This window comes from Excalfactoria chinensis, chromosome 5 (genome assembly GCF_039878825.1).
Source record: "Excalfactoria chinensis isolate bCotChi1 chromosome 5, bCotChi1.hap2, whole genome shotgun sequence".
Taxonomy (NCBI): Eukaryota; Metazoa; Chordata; class Aves; order Galliformes; family Phasianidae; genus Excalfactoria; species Excalfactoria chinensis.
In genome coordinates, this window is record NC_092829.1 from 51,598,681 (window position 1) to 51,620,304 (window position 21,624).

Genomic DNA, 21,624 nt, shown 5'->3' on the forward strand with positions numbered 1-21,624 from the left:
AAAGAAATGATGATGAACCCAATGATTATTTCAAAAATCAATCTACTCCCTTGCTCAAGTTCAAATAAATACTACTCTAGCTTTAGAAGTCATAAGAAAGCTATTAACAATAACTACCTTGCAAATGGATCTGGAGAATAATCACTCAGGGATTAATATGTGAACTGCAAAAGCTCACAGTACCTCTTATTTTTTCCAAGTCAAGTGCTTTCTTTAGAAGTATTCTGTGAACAATCCTTTCCGTGTTAGTTGTACTCTTTGATGCATATTACCATTTTAGAGTATATTCATCCACATACAAAATGAAAGTTACTTGGAAGCACCAAAATGTTACCTACAGAAATCAATGACCATGGTGCTTTTGTTTAATACTTTACAAAGAGAATCCTAAATTGCTTTATACTCACATTCACAGAAATGGAATTTTTTCTTCCTACAACATTTAGATTACATAGGATCTTTCAATTCATTATGTTTTCACTTCATTGCCAACAGCCAACAACCCACTCACCCTCAAGCACTTTTGTTCGAATCTGCTCTCTAAGGAAAATTAGTTTGCAACAATGCATTTAAAGAAGGATCGAGTCTGCTCACAGCAGTTTCTTTTGGTCATACATTCCAACAAAATTGCAGTAAAATATAAACATACTTATTCTGTCAATACAGTTTTTTTCATTTGGTGCTTAAACAATTTTTGCTAATGAATAAACATACCTACACTGCGATCAATTTGCCAGAGTAAACAAAGAATGCAGACTGGAGAAGATGAACTCTTCAGCATCTCTAATCACTTAATTGCTTGCCTTCCTGTTAAAAATACCACTAGACTGCAACAGCTACCTAAATTACTTAATTGCTTGCCATTTTTAGAAATGAACTGAGAAGAATGCAAAGCCTGCCAGATGAAACCAATCTGAACTTTCTGCTGTCGAGTAAAGGTGAGGATAAGACACTCCAGCCCCAAGTAAACAAGGAATTCAGCTGTTTGTGCTCTGACCTCAATCTGCGGCACTGCACTCTGTGCCTCATTAAAAATGGCACAAATAGGTGACCATGCAGCAATCAAGCCACCTAGTTCAGTAAGAATTCATTGCTTTGAATTTATGACCTCAGGAGGCAAGTGCTCTGAGGAAATGAGAAAGGACAATTTCAAACAGAAGCTTAAGGTAGAGGACGTTTAACAACACATTCCGTGAAGGAATTTTGCTGTTAAGTACTTCAGAAATACATAAATGTGAAATATTTAGTGTCATTTATTGTCAATAATAATAGGAGAAATTTAGATCTAGAGTACTTGTTTTTTAACAGCTATTTGTATTTGCACCATCTAAATGATGATATCAACTATAGACTATCATTATTAAGCATAGCCTCACTTTGCAGGTACAGTTAACAACTGCCTAACAGTTAAATAATTATAGAGCTGTAATGCAAGGACAAGAGCTCAAGTTGCTTAGTAATGTTTGGCAACCTAGAATAGCAACATATAAATGATAAAAGATCATGTGATTTGCCATAGGCCGTAGCAAATGTATCGATACTTCAGCTAACAAGGCCCATTTTTAATTAATTTTTTATACTAGTTTGTATTCAAGAACAGTTGGAAGGACAATGTAATAGTCTATGATACTGTAATAGACCATGAAATAGACATTGTAATAGATAATGAAAGCGGGGCCTCACAATCCTTCTGACTTTTTGGGTTTGAAGCGGGAGGTGCCATAAAAGTTACTGCAGGGATTACTGGCTTGTGGCAGCCCAGCATTCAGAGTGACATCGCTTTTTGATCCTTCATTGTGAAGCAGAATTCACCAAGCGTTGGATTGTTCACCCACTAATGGTTAGTTTTACTAACTGCAGTTTTACTGCTGATGTGTTCTTGTGCTACACTGCATTGCAACAGCCATGATCTTCATAAAACCCTTAAATACCGGCACATTTGTACAATGTGCATAAAAACCTTATCTACAGAAACTAGAAATACACATTTCACTGTCATGGTTCAAGTGTGTATCTGCTTAAACACTAGTTTGCGTTAAAACTGGCTATACACTAAAATACTAAGAAAACTTGTATCAATGTAAAACCAAGTAACAGAAAAGCAGCATTTGAAAGGCTCAGTTTATAGACAGAAGAATAATGACATTGTATAAAATATTTTTTGCTCAAGAATGCTGTGCAGCATTAGAGCAACATAAAAGTGGAGAGCATTAAAAGACCTTCCAAAGGGTAAATCTACAATATCAAAGCATATTCTTAACTCAAAACCACGGCTTTAGAGAAGAGACATTTCTGAGGACTACAGCTGGAATTAGAAAGCTTTTCCTCATATTTGCTTCCAAATCTATTCTGTATGAACAGTGATCTGGAACATTTTTAGCTCTGTACACTATACTTAAGGTTTGAGGTATGTATATACATATTATTATATTATCAAATTTAGGTAACAAATAAACTTAAATAAAAACTAGCGTACGCCTGCTACATCATCTTACCTGGAAAACTGCATGGGAACGAGAAGAGGAGGCATTCACGTCTGTGGGATGTTGTGTTCTATTTCTATTTCCATAATCCAGCATTTGAAGGATATCTTCTGCTGATTTGGGCTTTAAAAGTAGAGCACAGAGTAAATACACTTTTTTCACTCCTCTTTCTGATTAGCTGTACAAAATTTTACAGTGATTCTAATACACACACATATATATATAAATATAGATAAAAATGGTAAAAAAAAATTAACATTCTCTGTAAAAGAAAACCAAGGTACTTAAAAATAGAGTTACTAGAAATTGCTGTTTTGGATTTGAGGCAATACTCTCAGTTAAAAACCTTCAAGTATGAAAAGTACTTAATAGCTTCAGAAACTGAAAACACTTCTTTCTGAAAGCCAAAAACAAAAAAAAAAACCCACCCCAAAACTCTTAAATCCAGAAGTACCATCCACAGTTAAAAGAAGTCATAAGAATGCCTTAATTAATCTTTGTTGTACTAATGCTTCAAACAATAATATAGTACAGTTTTTGTCCAAGACTCAAGCTTAGGAAAAGAAGGCCTTTAAAGTATATGCCAAACTAACACGACTCCTTTCTTCACTCTTTCACATACAAAGAAGCTGGAAACTACATTGCATTTAACAGGCTCTAAAGTTGTGTAGGAAGAAAAAAGTTAGGTCTACAATTTTAGTTATCAAGTTGGGAAATAAGGTTATGTTAACAACTTTTAATTGCTGTACTTGTCTGGAAACAGCACTTTTTTTTACTTAAAGTGTCTTTATTAAAAAGAAACAATCAAAAACCCAAGTTCTAGGCACAAGGTTTGCAGAAGCGTTGAAAACTCACATACAGCATTGAAAGCAGTGCTTTTAGTCCTTTAAGACACACTAAGATGTCAAAACAACAAGCTTTCCACAACCTGAAGATAAGCATTGAACCAGCACCGTCCGTTTGAGAAGACAAATTTTTATCCATGTCTACATAAGAACCCAAGTAGCTTTTTCAGAACATGCTTTAATTATTTATTAGGTTTGCAGGTTACTACTATACTAGTGATTATTGCAAAAAACCAAAAACAAAAAAAACAACCCACAAGTAAATCCCTAAGTTGCGAGCAGCTTCCACTTTGAAATCACAACTTAATTCAATCTCAAATATTGTGGGGTCCCTGAATTTCAGTATCTATTTACATACCTGATGCAGCGACAACCCTTGAACCACCACCCCTTTCTGGGCATCTTCCCGAACAGCTAGTGGTCCAGAGTTTACCAGAAGATCACGGATCTGTTCATTGTAGACCTATGAAAAGGAATTTAAAATCTCTTTAGAAAAGTTACCTTATCATACTTGACAGGATTGGATTTTGGCAATCTCATTTTTTAATACTGTTTTAAGATAAAGTAACATTTAATCTGTAGGATTTTTGCTCAAAAGCTTTCCAAAACTGATTTTGAAAAACAGTCTCTCCAATTTTCGTGAAACTTTTCCAGCCATTCAAGTTAAAGTCATTCACCTTAAATCTTCACCTGTGGAAGCTCTTGAAATACCTTAATTCCTCTTTTTTCTCCTCTACCACTAATTACTAATCCACCATGACTTAGTGGAGGTTAGGATATAACAGTAGTTTTACCACTACTGCTTTGTAGCAATGCCAAGATAGGTAAGAAGAGAAATGTGATGCCAAAACAATAAAGACAAGAGAGGCTGGCAGAAAAGACCAAAATAAATTTTTTGTACTGAGCTAAACAGTACCGTAGCAGCCCTCAATGAAGCGTTTCTTTAATCTGAGATGCAGTAAAATTGAACTGACTATCATCAGAAATTTCTTAACCATGTTTTAGTTTCACAGTGTTTAGAGGAAATTATTGCTAATATCCCTAACAACGTATTTTTATGTACCCATCAATTGATGTTCAAAGGAACTTTACTAATCTGCAAGACAGACATCAGAATGTGAAATAAATGTGTTAGAAGAAATTGGCTTTCTTGGGAAGGATATAAGATAGTAACAAGTGTCTATTAGTAATATCCAGTTTGTTGAGCACTATCCAGTTACAGCCCCATCATAGATACATTTCATAAAGTCCCAGAACAGTTCATAATGGTTAGGAAAACAAAAGGAATATAAAGTTGTATTGGTTGTTAATATACACATGGTAGCAAAGATGGTAACAAATGTACAAAAGTCATAAGCAAAGGGAAACTCACCAGTGGTGGTGCCTTAGCCGAAGAAACTGGGGCAGTCCTCACTGGAGAGCAATCACCAAGAGATGCTGCCTCAGTGGGAGTCAGCCCTTAAAGGAGGTCTCAGAGTTGAGCTCCACCCCTTCCGGAAGCACAGCTACATCACTCTCACCTGTGCTCCCACAGCTGACCCCACACTTGCCTCAGCTGATTAATCAGAGGTTCAGGCTGTGATTACCAATCTCCCATACAAAAGTTTAACTTGCTTCATAAAAATAAGCCTTCTTAAAATCAGCATCCTAAATTCAGGAGAAGGCTTACCTCTAAATAAGACACAGCAATGTTGCATATTTTTTCTTCTTTTATTTGATCCATGCAATTATAAAGTTCCATCATGGTTAAATACATCACTCCAGGATCTTCAGGGGAGCCCAACATTGTATAAGTCTTTCCAGCTCCTGTTGCACCATATGCTAGTACTGCATTAAGAAAAAAAAACACAATAAAAACATACACTTTGTATCAGTAAGCCAAACAAGAACAAACCAAAAATGGACATTCGAGTCCCTGTATCATATTGTGCCACTGTTTTAATAAACTATTTAAGTTTCTTACCTAGCCTTCACTTCCTACAACTGTAATCAGAAAGCTGTTTCAAAAGACATGTGTTTTTTCAAGTTTTTAGGTCAAAGTTAATTCACAAGCAGTTTTAGTGAAAAATATTATTTCTTCACTCTCCTAACCTTCAGTTATCACAGTATTCTATTTCACAGTTGAAAAAAAGCTTTTGAAATGTAGGCAAAATAGATTTGTACACTCAATGAAGCTACCCCTGGTTGAATAACTAGCACACGTATTTCAATTCAAATTCTGAAGCCTGTTACAACCCTATCACAAACTCTTCTTCAAAACATAACATAGCGAGTCCACCTTCCATATAGAATGAATAAGATAGTCATAACTGTAACTAACAACTAATTATTCAAACATAGAACCCTAAGGCCTGTACAGCAGCCAGATACAAGGGTAAAACTACCAAGGAATTTAGTGAAACTTTAGAATGAAAAGAGGTATATAGCAAAGTTACCTGTGCAATTATATCCATTTAAGAAGCCATCAAGTACACTTTTGGTTGTATGCTCAAAAACTTCCAGCTGGGTTGAAGTTTCATCAAAAACAGCATCAAAAACAAATTTAAGGTCTTTCTTTGTTCTTTTATTAATATCCCTGTGGGTCATTTTTTTCCCATGAAAAAAGCTAATCTCTTCCTCCTTTGGATCAAAAACCAGTATATGCTGGTCAACAACATGAACAACTCTAGCAAAGTTGCCATCTTTTTCCTTTTTAGTTTCTGGACGGACACGGATAACCACTTTCATATGGCTACAGACATCATCTTCTTTAGAAGTGGACATAATAACACTCTTTGCACTCCTTTCTGTGCTTCTAAGGCTCCTTCAGACCAAGCAGATGAATCTTTCCTGCAAACAACAGAATTAAAAGGTCTTATACTTGAAATATAACCTTCCCATTGAATAGTGAAAAAGGATGCCATAGTAGATAAAAGGGGAACACTTTGCTACAGAAAAGGGAAAAGGGGCCTCACTAAGGCAAAGGGTAGTTACAGATAGATAGTTTATGTTAAGGGGGGGGCAGAGAGAAGGGGAATTGCAGACACTAAGTCTGAGAAAACAAGGGGATGAAGGCCATGAAGATCTTCACCCCATGACCACCCCCACAACTCGCTTTGCACACGCAAAGGACTACATGCTAACGGGGTCTCAGGAATGTAATCAATATGTATCCAAATTCCTGCAAACTATTGATTATGTATAAATTCAGCCTGTATCGATTGCACACTTTCTCCTAACGGTGTGCAAGCAAGGTGGAGCTATCCCCCTTGCACCAGGGTGTATGCGCATCACTCATTAAACATACCTGCTTTATAACTACTTCGTGGCTATGGAGTTTGATTCTGCAAGTCACCATTTGTTCGAGCTTTAAGTTAGTGCCAGTTATGCACCTGTGCTTGCCCTGCCTGATGCTCAGTCAACTGTAAGAACCATCACAAAGCTCAACGAAACACTGTTAAGTGTCCTGAAAACACGACCTAGCCAGACACAGCTTTAAGGAAGCTTAGACGTCCTTCCCTCGATAACAGAAACTGACTTCCCGAACTACGGCTGCAGACCCATCTGCAGTTCTCCTTTACTTCAGAGCAGACTCGCACAGCGGCTGACAGCTATTCGCTGAAGGAAGTCTCAGGGCTGCCTCCGGGTTACAGGCCGCACAACACAGCACGCAGTCTTACTTTAAAACAAAACAAACAAAAACCGCTCAAAGACCAGCGAAGGGCCGCCCTCCAGGCCTCGTTCTTCACCGCAGAAAGAGCAGATACCCAGAACCAGCCGCCAAGCGCAGACCATGGGCAAAACACCGTACGGTAAGCCCCCAGGCCCTGCCCGCTGTGCCGCCACGGCCGCTACTCACCCCCGCGCCGCACCCGAATGAACCGCCACCCAGCCCAGCCGCCGAATTCAAACACCAGCAGCCGCCCCCCTCGCCTCCTCATTGGCCACCACCGCCGTGACGTCAGCAAAGCGACGGCGCGACGGGTAAGCGCGCGGCGACGGGTATCTGCGAGCGTGGGGCGGGCGGTTTGTGTGGTGCCGGGTAGCGCTGAGCGTGGGGCGTCTCGCAGGTGCAGCTGTGGGGGCTGTGAGGGGAGAGCGCTGTCAGCCGTCGCCAGCCGCCGTCCTTGGGGCCTGCTCGATACTTACAAACGCCGATAAGATCCTACTTCGGACTCAATAACCCCAGATCTGTCAGCCTTGCCATGTAAGAGAGTTGCTGCAGGCCCCTAATCATCTCTGTAGCCTTCTGCTGCAGCTTGCGACCTTAGAGGCACAAAAAATTTTCCTCAGTTGCGTAGATAAGTGATGTTGAGCTATGCTCCGGGTAGGAAATACCTCTTGGGGCCTGTAAGGGAAGATGTTCGCAGCCTGAACTTCTGATTAACCACCTGAGGCAAGTGTCAGGTCAGCTGTGGGAGCACAGGTGAAGGTAATTTAGCTGTGCTCCCTGAAGGGGTGGAGCTTGACTTCAGCTCTCCTGGAGCCCATTTAAGGGCTGACCACCACTAAGGCAGCATCACTTTCTAGAGATTGCTCCTTTGTGGAGTTCCTTAATATTGGTGGGTATTCATCTTGATTGAATGCCTCAGCACTGGTGAGTCTTTCCTTAGATATCCTTTAGTTACCCATTTGCTATGTAATGTCCTTGTAACTATGTCCTTGTGTTATTCCAACTATACAGGTTACATAGCAAGGCAGTGTGAGTTAGGTTATTATTGATCTCCCAGCCCTTTTATTAGCTTCTATTGAGGTTTTAGGGTTTTTTGTAAAGGACTGGATGTTGTTGGCTCAAGGTTAAAGGCTGATAAGTGCTTACAAGTACAGTGGTGTGAAAGTAGGATAGTCTTTATTTCAGAGGACCTTCTGCCAAAGTGTGCAGACTTTGTGTGGTAAGAGAGAGTCTGAAGTATGGTACAACAAAAAGTGTGTGCTCATAAAAAAGCAAATAAAGCCTTCCATTAATATTCAGTTTTGAATTATTCTGTTGCAGAATTTAATCATGTGTAGATTAGAATACTAATTATAACCATGCTATAAACCCAGTAGCACAATTTGACTTGTGTTTTTCCCATTTCAACTAGATATAAAGGGAACTTAGCAGCCCATCTATTGCTATTCAGAGTAAGCGTCTCATTGTGCATGGCAGAATGCTGGGGTACAATGTGAATGCTGAGCCACTGTTGTAGTTGTGCTCAAGTGTTGTTAGTTATTTAATGGGGTTTTCTCTGAAGATGCTTGAACACTGAGAGAGTCCTAGCTATGTAAAGGAAATGAAGGTATTTCTTGTGGAAATCAAGTCCTGTTTCCTTAGATATGATTAATTGCTACATGGTCTTCAAATTGCTAAAAAGAAATTAAAAGTAAAATTATCAGAACCTTCTTGCTGAGATGGCATTTCTGTAAAGCCTCTTATGTTGTGAATTGTAATGCTTTACTTACAGCATTTGTAATTTTTTTTTAAAGCACTTAATGTTTTAAGTATTTGCCCAAGTAATTCCCAACATCTGTTTTTCTAGGATGATCAACTCCAGAATGTTATCTCAGACTCTGTGCCGAGTTAACAAATGTCTGCTTCTGTGCAACTTAAAACTGAATCCCATCAAGTTAACTGCTTTGGCCAGAAGGATCCACTCTTCAGTAAACCAGCTTTCTGAATATGAGTTAATGGAGCAAACTACACAGAAAAAGGAAGCTGAAGAGTCAATTCATAGTACAGAAAACAAAAACTTTGGAAGATTGCACAAACCAGTGATGATGGAGGAGGTTGTGAATTGTTTGTCCCCCCAGTCAGGCCAGGTGAGTTAAATTATTGGTTCATACTTATGATTTACTATCTGTACAGCAGAAAAGTTTGTGTGGTGTGGTGATAACTCTCCTTTAATGAAATAAGGGATGTTCTTTGAGACTATTCTGCCTTTTAAAACTTCTACTTTATTTTGCCATCCTGATTAAGGTTTTGTATTTATGGTAGTAGAAATCTGGTGTCTGTATGCCTGGCCTTTACAAATCCTGCAAAATAGGTAATCTGTTAAAACTGCAGCATTCCAGTAATCTCTTGCTTTTGGGCTTGTTTTCTTAGGCTGCTCTTGTGTGTTTGTAGGGCGTTATGTCATGTTAATTGCTAGTAGTAATAGGGTGATTTTATGTGTGATTATATCATCAAATTTTGAAGAGCTCTCTTCCTTCTGTGTAAGATCTAGTAAGTACATAGGTTGAAAAATAGAATCGTTTATGTTAGAAAAGACTTTCATGATCATTAAATCCAGCTGTGTTAGCCTGTCTGACAGAGTCTAATCACTAAACTGTGTCCCTTAGTGCCATGTCTGTGTGTGTCAAGTACCTTAGGGCTGAGGACCCAACTGTGGGTCTGAACAGCGTGTTCCAGTGTTTGACCAACCTTTGAAGAAATTCCTTCATTTGGTCTAAACCTCCTCACTGTTTTAGTGGTTTTGAGGTACTGTGTTTCGTTAGGATGCACTTAAACTACACGTAAAAATGCTGTAGTTACAAATGGCACTGTGTAGCATCAGAAACAGTTTTGTATTAATACTAGACAGGTTTTGCAAGCTGCCTAGTTAGGCTGAAGTACTATGGAAAGATTCCTTCTGATATCTGGATTGGCTCAGATCTGTCTGTGCTGTAGCACTGGTATGTCTATGCTACATGTGTTATATGCGGTTTAGGTATACTGTTTCACAGTCTCTTCACGAAACTTAAGTGGTGAAATTGTTAGCATCTGGGAGTTCTTAAATATGATACTAAGTTGAAAGAATTTCACATGCAGCTTATGGTTGAGTGGGTTTCACCTGTCAGATGCTTTTGTTTAAGATGTGAGTGCTTTTTCTGTTAGCTTCATACAGGCTTAGTCAATCAATGCTAAGTTTGTGTACAATTTCATTGTTTTAACTAAAAGTTCTACGTGCAAAATGTGCAGCTATTTATATATACTCGAAACGCCATTGACTGACAGTGCAAAGGGATGTAGCAAGTTTGAGATGGATTTGGGGTGATCAGAATGGTGTACTCTAGTTTTGTTGTGTTGCCTTATGAGAGCTTCCTTAGTTTGGAACTCATTGTTATTTTAAATTCTTTGAAGAATTTAAGAATTCGTTCCCTCATCTTGTCCCCCTCCCCCTTCCTACCTAGTTTAAACACCTGTCAGTAAGTCCTGACATTTCCTCAGCTAGAACCCTCCGACCCCTTTGAGACAGGCAGCTTCTGTCTGCAGCCGTCATGCCAGGTGCCAAATAAATTGCCCCATGAACAAAAAAAACTAAATCTCCTATGCCTGCGCCAACTCTTCAACCATTTGTTTAAGAGGTGGGTTTTTAGGCCCAACTCAGTGTCCCTCCCTGCCACTGAAGGTACAGATGCAATAACCACTTGCACACCTGTACCTTCAACTACCCTCCCCAGTCCCCCTGAAATCATCTTTGATAGCCTTCAGGCTTCTCTTACTAACTTCTTCACTGCCAGTCTGAACTATCAGCAGGGGATAGTAGTCAGGAGGGCAGATCAGACTGGGAAGTCTCCCAGCAATGTCCCTAACCCACATTCGGGGAGGTAGTATGCCTCCCTGCAGGTAGGGTCCGTTTGGCATATAGGGCTTTCTGTTCCTTTCTTCATAGGGGAGATGCTCCAGGCCCCTCACCATCTTTGTGGCCCACTGCTGGACTCTTTCTGAGAGATCCCTGTCTTGTTTGTACTGGGGAGCCCAGGACTGGACACAGTACTCCAGATGAGTCCTTAGCAGGGTGGAGTAGGGGAGGAGGATCATCTCCCTGACCTGCTGGCCATGCTCTTTTTAATGCGCCTCAGTATTTCAGAACTATCATGACATTTTTGTACAAGAGGTGAATGTGTAAGTTGTGACACTGTACATAAAGGGTATTTTTTTTCAGTTGTGTGAGTTTCTACTTAATTAAGAATTTAGTCTGTGGGGGTCTTTGGCTGTTGATATGTAAAGCCTCCTTGGTCAGAACTTGCAAAAGAAAATATTCTTCATTCTAAACTGTGGAGAGCAACTCTAGCTCTTGAAGACTTTTTAAGGATTCAAATATTAATGAATGTAAAGCAGCATATTATTGGATGGAAATGGTTTTTTGACATCTGTGTAGATTGTTTTGCAGAGGTTCTTGTACTAATGGTCAAACCACTAATGTCAGACATAAGAGAATGAGTGTCATCCTGAGCAGATGCTTTTATAATGCATGTAAACGGTTTTCTTTTTCTGCCTTCTTTCCTGCATACACTAAGGTTTCATTTACTCAGTTTTAACACAGTTATGTTTCTTGTTATCAAATAAAATAACAAGGGGGCCTTTATTTCCTCTAGCATCCCAAGACAATGAATTGCCAATATATAGAAAATCTGGTTAGGGATACATCTTTCTATGTTTTGGTCAGTGAATGAGGTTGCGAAGAACATAAATGTTACTTTAAGAGTGAGTCACAGCTGTGGACAAGGTGTTTGTACCCTCCCACTGAATATTTCTGTTGCTTGACATATGTGTGGAATCAGTCAGGGATATAAGCAATAATACTTCTGCTTATCTTTTAGTCTCCTTTTATTGCTTTAGAACCTATTTTGACCAAGTCCCTTTGGTAGTCCTTTCTTGAAAACACATTGTACAGATAAGTTTTTACTGATCTCCTTTTCTTTTCCTCAATGAAATGTCTGTTGCAGTAAATCCATGCACCAGTAATTTCCCCTTTAAGTTTATTGTATTGATTAAATAATATTTTAGCTATCCCAGTCTGCTGGTGTGCCTTACACATACTCAACTGCTGTCCTTGCAGTTTTTGGGGCAGTTAGTTTTCTCTCTTCTCTTGAGCTTTAAAAGTAGTGAAAGAACCAAGCATCCCTTTTTGTAATGAATGTCTTCAGACATCCCCAAGTATCTTTCCTCATTTTCACTGTTTTTCCTGTAGTTTTTTTTTTCCTTTGTGTCAGTCATTTTCTTTTTTTGCTAGTCTCTTTTTTGTTATGCAGTGATACCAAAAATAATTTCACTGGTATTGAGTTCTATGAAACTTTGAGTTTTTAATTGTTCCCATGAGGATTTTCTAACACGGGTTTTTATGAGTTGTGGAGCTCTAGGAATCTGTTCTAATATTGCTCCAGCACAAACAAGAGGTTTTTATGTATAATAATTATATGCAACTAGAACCAAAATATATATGCTCAGATTTAATGGCAAAACTTGTTATGTGGTTTTTTTTATGGCTGTCTACCATAAACAGGATTGTAGATAAAGTAATTTAAGTATTTGGTTTATAGTAGCTCTAGAAGTATTTCCTTTTGGATGTCTGTGAATGATAGGTGACCAGAATGGTGGTGGGAACAGATTAGTGAGGCTGTTTATTTCCTTTTCTCCAGTCTTTAAGCAGTTCACTTAGAAACAGTTAATATTGGATGATCTTTTTCTCAAATTATGCTTATTTTTGCTTTTAAAAGGTAACTTTTCTATGATAGATTTTTGTCTCACATCCTGTATTAGCTGGCATTTCTTGCCTGTTGTGCACTCTTGGCTTTACTACACTGCTTGCATCTCTTTGCTTGGGAATAATGGGATGAGATCTATCTTCTAGGAAGAAACATATTCCCTAAAAACATCCAGTTTTGCTATTATTTATCAGTCTTTTGGATCAGATTTCCTTTTTCTTATAAGAACTTCTGTGTTCATGCATGCACATGTCAAATTTAAAGACTCATGGTCAGCAGAAAACGAGTATGAGCTCAGCTTTCCAAAGTAACAGAAGGAAACATCAGCTTTTGCTGACATGTTGATCTCATGTTGATCTTTTGTGACTGAAGTGCTGCTTGAGCAATCAGTTTGAAGACAGTAGCCTTTTACCTTCTGCAGGTCTGTTGCCACTGTTGGGTGTTGTCAGTTCAGAGCCTAAATATTTCCTTATTGCATGGATCTCGTTAGTCAAGATGACAATCGCATGAAGCTGAGATAAACTGCTGATGTTCAAAAGCGTAGCCTATTGTTGTAGAGTTATTGTCTTAGTTTTCTTATATCTTTGTCCATATGCTGGTATTCCTTTACCTTCTCTGCGTTATACTGGATGTAAGTTTGTATGGATAAAAATAGCCTTCCTCCCTACAGTGCCCTGCAGCGTGGACTTATGTTTTATGAGAAGGGTTTCCAGGTATCATGGTATGTAAATAGTTATGTGGCTCTGTTGGTGGCCAGCATGCTCGTCATAGTGCTTCCAAAGCTACCTGCAAGCGATTTGATTGGTGCAATGCATTTACAGTAAAGGCTCTCAAAATTAAAGTGTTCCACAGTGTCTTCAAGATAAATAGGAATTTGGATAAAGGACTTGGAGAAATGCATTTTGAGTTCTGAAGTTGTGTGAGGCATTTTGTAGGGTGCAGCCAAAATACCAAGATCTGCACAGAATATTAATTTACTAATACACCAATTTACTTAATACAATTTTGTCAATAGTTTACAGGCTGGTTTGGCCTCATTCTGTGACGAGCAGAGTGAGGGGTTTGTTATTGTGATCTTTAGGTCTGTTGTAATTTCCATGGAAATAGATAGGAGGCACTATGTTCAGAGAGACATATGTACGTATTAGTTAAATCAACATTTTACAAAGAGAGCCAGATTATTTCAGTGATTTTTAAATAAACATATTTACACTTTCAGGCAACTTCTAGAAGTATTCTCCCAAAGTGCTGAGGCACCAGTAAACACCATCAGAATGATATGTGTTCAAGCTCTGGGAAGAAGAAAAGATAATAAAAATCAGACTGAACATTTGGATGATTTCAGATGGCCATTAATTTTGGACATCAGATTTGGTAGTTTATATCTGAATTATTTTTTTATACAGAACAAGCCTGCAAGAAGCTGCTCAAAACAGAATTGCCTTGAACAGAAGTACAAAACAGAAAGAAAAACCTGCAGATATTTCCCACAGTACCATTATGGCATTAAACCCCTAGTAATATTTTGTGGTAAAGACTTTGTACGCCTGTTTGCAAACCAGCATTCAAATATTTAATAAGAAAGTTAAACCGAAAGGCTGACTAAACAAGGCACAGAGTACTAGATGGGAAGGAAATGAGTAGCTACATATATTAATTATCACCCTTTCTGGGATCACAGGCTCACTCAAGTTAAAATTTAAAGGGCTTAGATTACTTTCTGGTGCATTTTATTAGTTTTCCCCAAGAGGTGCAAAGACTAATGCTGTCACAACAGAAAAGGAGAGCATATACAGCGTCATTACAAGCTGAGTCACCCAAAAGCTTTGAATCTTGCTTTATTATAACACAGACTCTTAGATAGTCTCCTGAAACACTATCATTTGTTATGCCATAGAGTGATAACTGCAAGCTGACTTGGTATTACAATAAAATGAAATCTTGTGCATCTGTGGAGTTGTTCTCAGTAGGCAGACCAAGCTCCCTTGCTGGTCTCTTTGGAGATAGCAGCTGCAAACAACCCTTCCCCTACTGCAATAGAGAAAGATGCAGAACAAAGTTGCTTAGAGCTGTCTTGTTGTTGCTGCTGCTGATAACATTTAGATTTGCCTGCTGAGAGCAATGCTGCAGGTGGGAAGAAGAGGTGGCTGGGCGGACGCCCAAGAATTATAGCCAAAACATTCCTCCCTGTGCAGATGTAGCCATCTCTACCCACCCCTACTCCTTCAAGTTTTAGAATTACTATCTTTCTACAGCACAAAACAAGTTCCATTTAAAAACTAAACTAAGGAATAGTTGACCATGCCTTGTTCACAGGTTGCCATTTTGGAGATTCAATATATAAGTACTTATTTCCTGCTACCAAGGGTCTAAGCTTGCAACATCAGTTACAAAACAGAACAGATGTGCAGTGCTCTCAAATAAATCCAAGGTGTTTTAATTTGCCTGTCATTAGGGAATTTATGATCCCTTTATTTTTCAGGACCCGCTACAGAAGACAGCAAAGCAAGATACTCCAAATTAAGAGAATGACTGGATATTGTCCACCCCCTCAATTAACAAGCTGTTCAAATACCATTTTCTGTCATGTATTCTTCCCTGTCTCCAAAACCCAGGACAGGCACTATAATGTACCTAAATTGGAGAAGCACTTACTGGTTTTGATTTAGAGAAAACCTTAGGTTTTTCTTATCATTGTTCTTTTAAGTTGTTTATTGTCCAGTTTTGAATATATACCACATCTGTGACCTTGCAGGTATTTCAGCTATATACAAGTACAGCTTAGTAGTATCCTTTGCTCAAGTACAGAAGTGAGGTAAATGTAAGAATTGGATAGGATTGGCAGCATTTTGTTAACTTGTTGAATAGACCAGAAGTGGAAAATCATTTTATATTGTACTTAGTATAATACATGATGTGAGAAGCTTGTTTTTCCTACATGCCAATTATTTATTTGGATTTCTTTTTGTTGTGTAGATCTGCAGTATAAACAACTCTTAGTCACTTCATACATTCCTTCACTGTAATACGTTGTCTGGTAATACTAAATCTTGCTTTTCTAAAGTTACATCTAGTGACTTTTACGTAGATGAAAGAGTTGTATGAGGTAGAACTGACATAGTTGTTTCTTGTTTGTAACTAGAATTCTGTTTTACTGCATACTGTATTTGCTCCTTTCTCTTTAATGGATAGCATAAAAATGATTTGTGTGGTGTAATATATTACTATTTACAGGAATGAAACACTAAGATTCTTTTTCTGTCATCTTTATTTTCTGGCAGGTAAAGCCATGAGGTGTAGGCCATTTTATTCCCTTTATATGGTCAATTTTAGGTCTTCTGTAATAACGCATGTTTTGGCTTAAATGGGAATTGTGTCTATTTACATCAGTGGCTTTGTGTATACAGTGAAGGAGTTCATACCTTTCATATCAATATCATCAGTGTCAGTTTTTTGGTAGTACATGCAAAATTTGGAAAGCTTGGTTTAGCTTGAATATTTTTTTCAACATTTTTAAGTGCTGCTCTACAGAATCGTAGAATCATAGAATTACTCAGGTTGGAAAGGACCTCAAAGATCATCAAGTCCAACCGCAGCCTAACCATAGCACCCTAACTCTAACAACCCTCTGCTAAATCGTATCTCTGAGCACCACATCCAAACAGCTCTTAAACACATCCAGGGACAGTGACTCAACCACCTCCCTGGGGAGCCTATTCCAGTGGTTAGAAGATTGGAATGACTGCTTTAGAGGGCGAATTTGACCATTTCTTGTCATATATGTTTTTATTTTTCAGAAGCTCTTTTTTTAATGTTTTTCCTTGTAAAATAACTTTATATTTAAAGTTTTGTTTTCTTTCTTACTTGAGATGACATTAGAATCCATGCTTTAATACCAGGTTATGTTTCATTTTTGGAGTTCATCGTAGTAGTAACAGACTGCAAAGTACAGCTTTTTCAGGAGTGTGGTCCAGGCTTTCAGATTATCTGAGTGTCTGTATGTCATACATGGTTCTCTAGCTTGGTAGCAATAACACGTGGGGAGCTGATCTCTTAGTTTTCATAGAAAAATTATGAATCAAAATAGATACTCTCTAGAATATAGAGATTCTAATCTGATCTACTTTATGAAACAAAACACCTTTGTAAGATGTTTTGTGTTCTCATAACATGAAAGAAAAACCTTTATGGTCCCATGAATAATTTTTATGTGGTGTCTCACTGTGCCAACATTTTGTTAGCAATCAGTTTTATTTAAGATAATGCATTATACAACAGCCACAAGGATGGGCGTTTAACAAGTATGCCTCTTGAATTTTTGTATATTTAACAGGATTTGAAGACATTAGATAAGTTCTTAGGTAGTTGTACATAACCAGATATCCTTATTGTATGTGGTTTGTGTGTGCATGAGATGGTGGTAGAGAAACTAAACAGATTTAGGGTAAACTGGGAGGAGGAAGGACCCTTATCCATCTCAAGTCAAAATTGGGATCAACTGAAGAGTAGCTTTCTGTGTAGGACTGGGAGGAAGGTTTATTGATAAAATGTACAGATATTTGCTTGGAATTCATCAGGGCAGGCAGATAGACTTTAGTACTTGGCTTTTCAAGATTAGTCTGAAGTCCTTGTTAAGTGGCTTTAGGAATCTGCATGTCTTTTGGCTTACATGAGGTATTGTAAGGGAGACTGTTGATCACAGCCTGAACCTCTGATTAAGTATCTGAGGCAAGTGATGAGTCAGCTGTGGGAGCACAGGTGAAGGTAATTCAGCTGGTAATTTCCAGAAGGGGTGGAGCTTGACTCCACTTCTCCTAGATCCCATTCAAGGGCTGACCACCATTAAGGTAGCATCTCTTTCTGGAGATTGTGCCTTTGTGGAGTTTCTGTGGCCAGCCTCAACATTGGTGAGCATCCATCTCAACTGAAAAGCCTCAGCACTGGTGAGTCTTTTCTTGGAGACCCTCTGGCTATCAATTTACTCTGTAATTACAACTATACCCTTGTATTATTCCAACTATACAGGTATGTTCTTTCAAGTGATGGTGCTCTGTCTAGTAGTAAGAGAAGACAGGAAAGGTTCATAGCAATCTTATGCTTTCTCATGCGTAGTTGTTATCTGCTAGAACTTTGGTGACTGAAGTGCTAACATCAGGGAGAAAAATCTCAAGCTCATAAGAGTTTTAATCAATATTCTTGCTTCCTAACCCAAATAATTCTAGATTTCTGACAGTTCCAGAAGTATTATCTGGTGAAACACTTGGTAAATTTTGACAGATGCTGTTCTTTAAAACTAGGAAGATTAGTATTTTGTTTTTTGTTTCATTTTTTGCTTTCAATGAAGAATGAAGTGACTGAGTACAAACTTTGGTCTTGAATTTATTAGCAAGCACTTACCCGGGGAAGGTATAAAAATGACCAACTGGCCTCTTCCAAGTGGGAAATTATATCTTTTTGAATGGGCCTAATGTAAATCTATTTCTCAAGTAGTAAACTCTTACTTGGTCAGAACTCCTGTTAGTTACTAGTATTTTTTTCTATTCTTTCTGAATAATATATTATTTGTTAGAGAGCTTTCTAATATATACATGTTTTATAACACTATCGGGATTCCTTTATATTACATAGATCGTTTGGGATGATGTCCAAGATGTGACTCATTGTGATGTTTTAAGGCATTAATAAAGTATTTGCAAACTCATCTAGGTTGTTTTGTTGTGGTGACATGATCAGGCTGTGTTTCCTGGTTTGAGGAAATTTGCAAACGTTGTAGCTAACTAAGATTTGTTGTACTTCTTTAATGATGTCTTGGTAAGGTATTACAAATTTATGTCTGTTATAATTTTTGCTACGGGTTTCTTCAGCTGTTTTGAGTGTCTTAATCTGTTTTATGGTTACTGATAGAAGATAGATTTGGATCTAGAACACTGAAGACATAAACACTTGTTATGTAGTTTGGTTTGCGTTGCTATTCCTCATCAGAACATCATGTGGGATAATGGGAGCTAAGGGGACAACCTTTTTCTTTTTTTTTCTCTATTCTGTGGACTGCCTTAAATGATCATGGGGGGAGGGGGCACCGGAGGGGTGGTCGGGAAGGGGACGGGGTTTTTTGGCCCAGTCCCCTGTGAGGAGACAGCATGGTCGGAACTTCCCACCTCCCACAGCCTGTCGGTGAGATTGGGACTTGGTTTTCTCCTTTGTGAAACTGTCTCGTTGTTGTTTAGTGTTATTGGGTTTATTAAACTGCCTTTCGTTCTCAGATCTCTCTTTTTTTCTTTTTATTGTTTCTTCCTAGACCCATTAGCTATCTCCCTTCCCTTACCCTCTCCCGGAGCGCACGTGGCCGGGCTGCGCCACGCGGCACCGTGCGGTTAGAGAGGGGAGGTACTCTTTGTTCCTTTTCTCCCTGGGTTTGTTCCCCTTGTCACAGAGTGAGTTCTAGAGAGAACTCCGTGACAACACGATAATGGATTTCTAAAACAAAAATACTGGATAGCTTTCTTGGGTTATAGAAACCTGTAGTGGAAATGCAAGTCATGGCTGGAAGCACTGATTGAGCACCTGGTGGGAAGGGAGGGCCACCCCAGGGGAGGTCAGGTGCATGCAATGAGGGGAGCAGAATCTGCTCCTTCCCAGACCTCATTTAAGGGTTTGCAGTGGAGGTAAGGGTGTCTTGCTGGATATCCCTGTGTATCTTGAGACATTCTGAAGGTAAGTGTCTTCTTTCCTTTATTTCTGTGCCTGTGGATAGAATCACAATACTGTGAGAGACCGTGTCAAAGACTTTGCTTAAGTCTAGGTAGACTACATCAATGGCCTTTCCCTCATCTACCAGTCTGGTCACTTAGTTGTAGAAGGAAATTAGGTTGGTCTGTAAAAAGTTGGTGAAAGTTTGTTCATTGTGTTGGGTATGTTGTTGTTGTTGTTGGGGAGGGGGCTGCGCGGAACGGAGTCAAGCGGGCTTCTGGGTTTTGTAAGCGCCCCTGCGGCTCCTGCACTGGCCGCCTCTGTTTCTGTGGCTTCTGTCTACCCGCCACGTGGCAACGAGTGGCGGGAAAGCATGGCGGCGGGGAACAGAGTGGCGGGAAGAATGGGACCAATCAAGAAGAAGAGAAGAACCACTCGGAGCAATACTGCCCGGCAACAAGGGAGCGCAGGCGTAGAAGGCCAACACGGCAGCCACTCAGAATACAAGAGAGACTATAAAAGCTGGGGCCAACAGGGGGAGGGTGCGCCACACGTGCGGAGCTGTGACTCCCGTGGTAGCCCAGCGCGCTGATTTTGTTTGTGGTCGCTTACTCAAATCAATAAATTATTCATGATTTGTAAACGGATTTGGTCCAATTCATGACAATTTGGTGCCGTGACTCGGATGAAGGAGATTTGATCAGGGGTCCTTCTGGGGAGGCGCCCCGCTGATTTCAGCGGCCCCAGGAGTGGAAACTCCTGCTCAAGCCCTTCACCGACGAACCTAAAATAAGGACGCAAGCAAAATAAAACCGGTAAACCCCTAGTAATCTTTGTGCACGAAGACTGAGCGAAGACCCACGGGGTGGGTAAGTATAGGCCGGTGATCCGTTCGGTTGGGGTTGGGTATCCCGGAGCACAACGACTGAGACGTCCAATTGTGGGCGGAGCGAGTGCGGACCCCTGGGTAGTGCGGTTCCCACATCCTGCGAGGGACTGGGCCACGAAAAGGGGGAAGCGTTGTGAGTGTGTGTGAAGGTGCTCCGGAAGATGGGACAGAAGAAGAGTAAGCCTTCTGATCCCATGGGTGGGGGAACTAGTGGTGTGGGTATAGGTATACCCCCTATTCCCCCAGACAGTCCGTTAGGGCTAATGATTAAGAATTGGAATGATTCCCCTTCTAGGCGGGGAAAAAGTAAAGTCAAAATGATTTAGTGTGGGGCAATAAACCCATAAAAGGGGAGAGTGTATTTTGGCCTTTTTTTTTTTTTTTGGCTCCTCTGAGGACTGGGTAGTTCAGAGGAAAGTGAGTATGCCCACGTCTGGATACCTTATGCATTTATACCCTCTAAAGAAAAAGGAGGGCGGAAGAAGAAGAGAAGGGATTTAGAAGTCCCAGTGTCAACCACCGCCCTACATACCCCCACCCGAACCGACGGCCCCGTCTGCCAAGGAAGGGGGGGGTTGGCGGGGAGGGTGTCGTCGCGCCGGGAGCCGGGAGCACCGACCCGCCCCCCTCGCTGCGGCCTTCCCCTCTTTCCTCTCCTCGCGCTCTCCCCGCGGTGCCGGTCCGCCTCCGGGTCCGGGCCGTCCGATCGGTGGCCAGGCGCCTCGAGTCCCGCGCGGGCGGGGCGGTCCGAGCCGCGCTTCTTCTCCCGGGCGCAGTTGCCGGCGGGCGCCGGGTTACGGAGGGAAACCCCGGGCCCCGGGAGGAGGGCGAGGTGGTGGCGGCGGACGACGGGTGCTCCCCCGAGGGTCGCCGGGGCCGGTTGCCGGGTTTCCCCTCGGCGCGCCGTCCCGGACGTCGGGCGGCCGAGCGGGCGGGTGGAGGCACCTCGCGGGGCCCTCGTGTCGTTTCCCTCAGCCCAAGGCCAGGTACCGAGTGTCCGCGGAACAGGGCGGAGGTTTACAAAATAAGTAAAAAAGAAAAAAAGGAGGATGGCTAATACAGGCTGGTACATGATTTAAGGGAAATCAATAAGAGAACTGTAACCAGGTTTTCCGTAGTGCCAAATCCCCATACCCTATTAAGCCAATTGCACCCAGATGACCGGTTGTATAGTGTAATAGATTTAAAGGATGCATTTTGGGCATGCCCCTTAGACAAGGACAGCACGGATTATTTTGCTTTCGAATGGGAAGACCCCGATACTCATAGGAAGCAACAGCTAAGATGGATG

The 21,624-nt window shown here is 40.3% G+C and overlaps 2 protein-coding genes across 6 annotated transcripts in view; one reads left to right on the forward strand and one right to left on the reverse strand.

Moving 5' to 3' along the window:
• Window positions 1-7,239, reverse strand: part of KIF18A (kinesin family member 18A) — a 41,915-nt gene extending 34,676 nt beyond the window's left edge. Inside the window, exons 1-5 of one of the 2 annotated variants that reach the window (XM_072338939.1) lie at window positions 7,167-7,239; window positions 5,764-6,157; window positions 4,998-5,155; window positions 3,687-3,791; window positions 2,496-2,606 (exon numbers count right to left, since the gene is read on the reverse strand). In XM_072338939.1, coding sequence (XP_072195040.1) covers window positions 2,496-2,606; window positions 3,687-3,791; window positions 4,998-5,155; window positions 5,764-6,091 — 702 coding nt within the window. In that variant the 5' untranslated portion in view covers window positions 6,092-6,157; window positions 7,167-7,239. Of the gene's footprint in view, window positions 1-2,495; window positions 2,607-3,686; window positions 3,792-4,997; window positions 5,156-5,763; window positions 6,158-6,614; window positions 7,078-7,166 lie in introns of those variants that run through there. The other variant, XM_072338940.1, reaches the window with a different exon arrangement.
• Window positions 7,240-7,312: 73 nt separating this feature from the next.
• METTL15 (methyltransferase 15, mitochondrial 12S rRNA N4-cytidine) overlaps window positions 7,313-21,624 on the forward strand; it is a 128,780-nt gene continuing 114,468 nt past the window's right edge. For 3 of the 4 annotated variants that reach the window (XM_072338943.1, XM_072338941.1, XM_072338944.1), the window contains exons 1-2: window positions 7,313-7,514; window positions 8,827-9,106. In XM_072338943.1, coding sequence (XP_072195044.1) covers window positions 7,513-7,514; window positions 8,827-9,106 — 282 coding nt within the window. In that variant the 5' untranslated portion in view covers window positions 7,313-7,512. The other variant, XM_072338942.1, reaches the window with a different exon arrangement.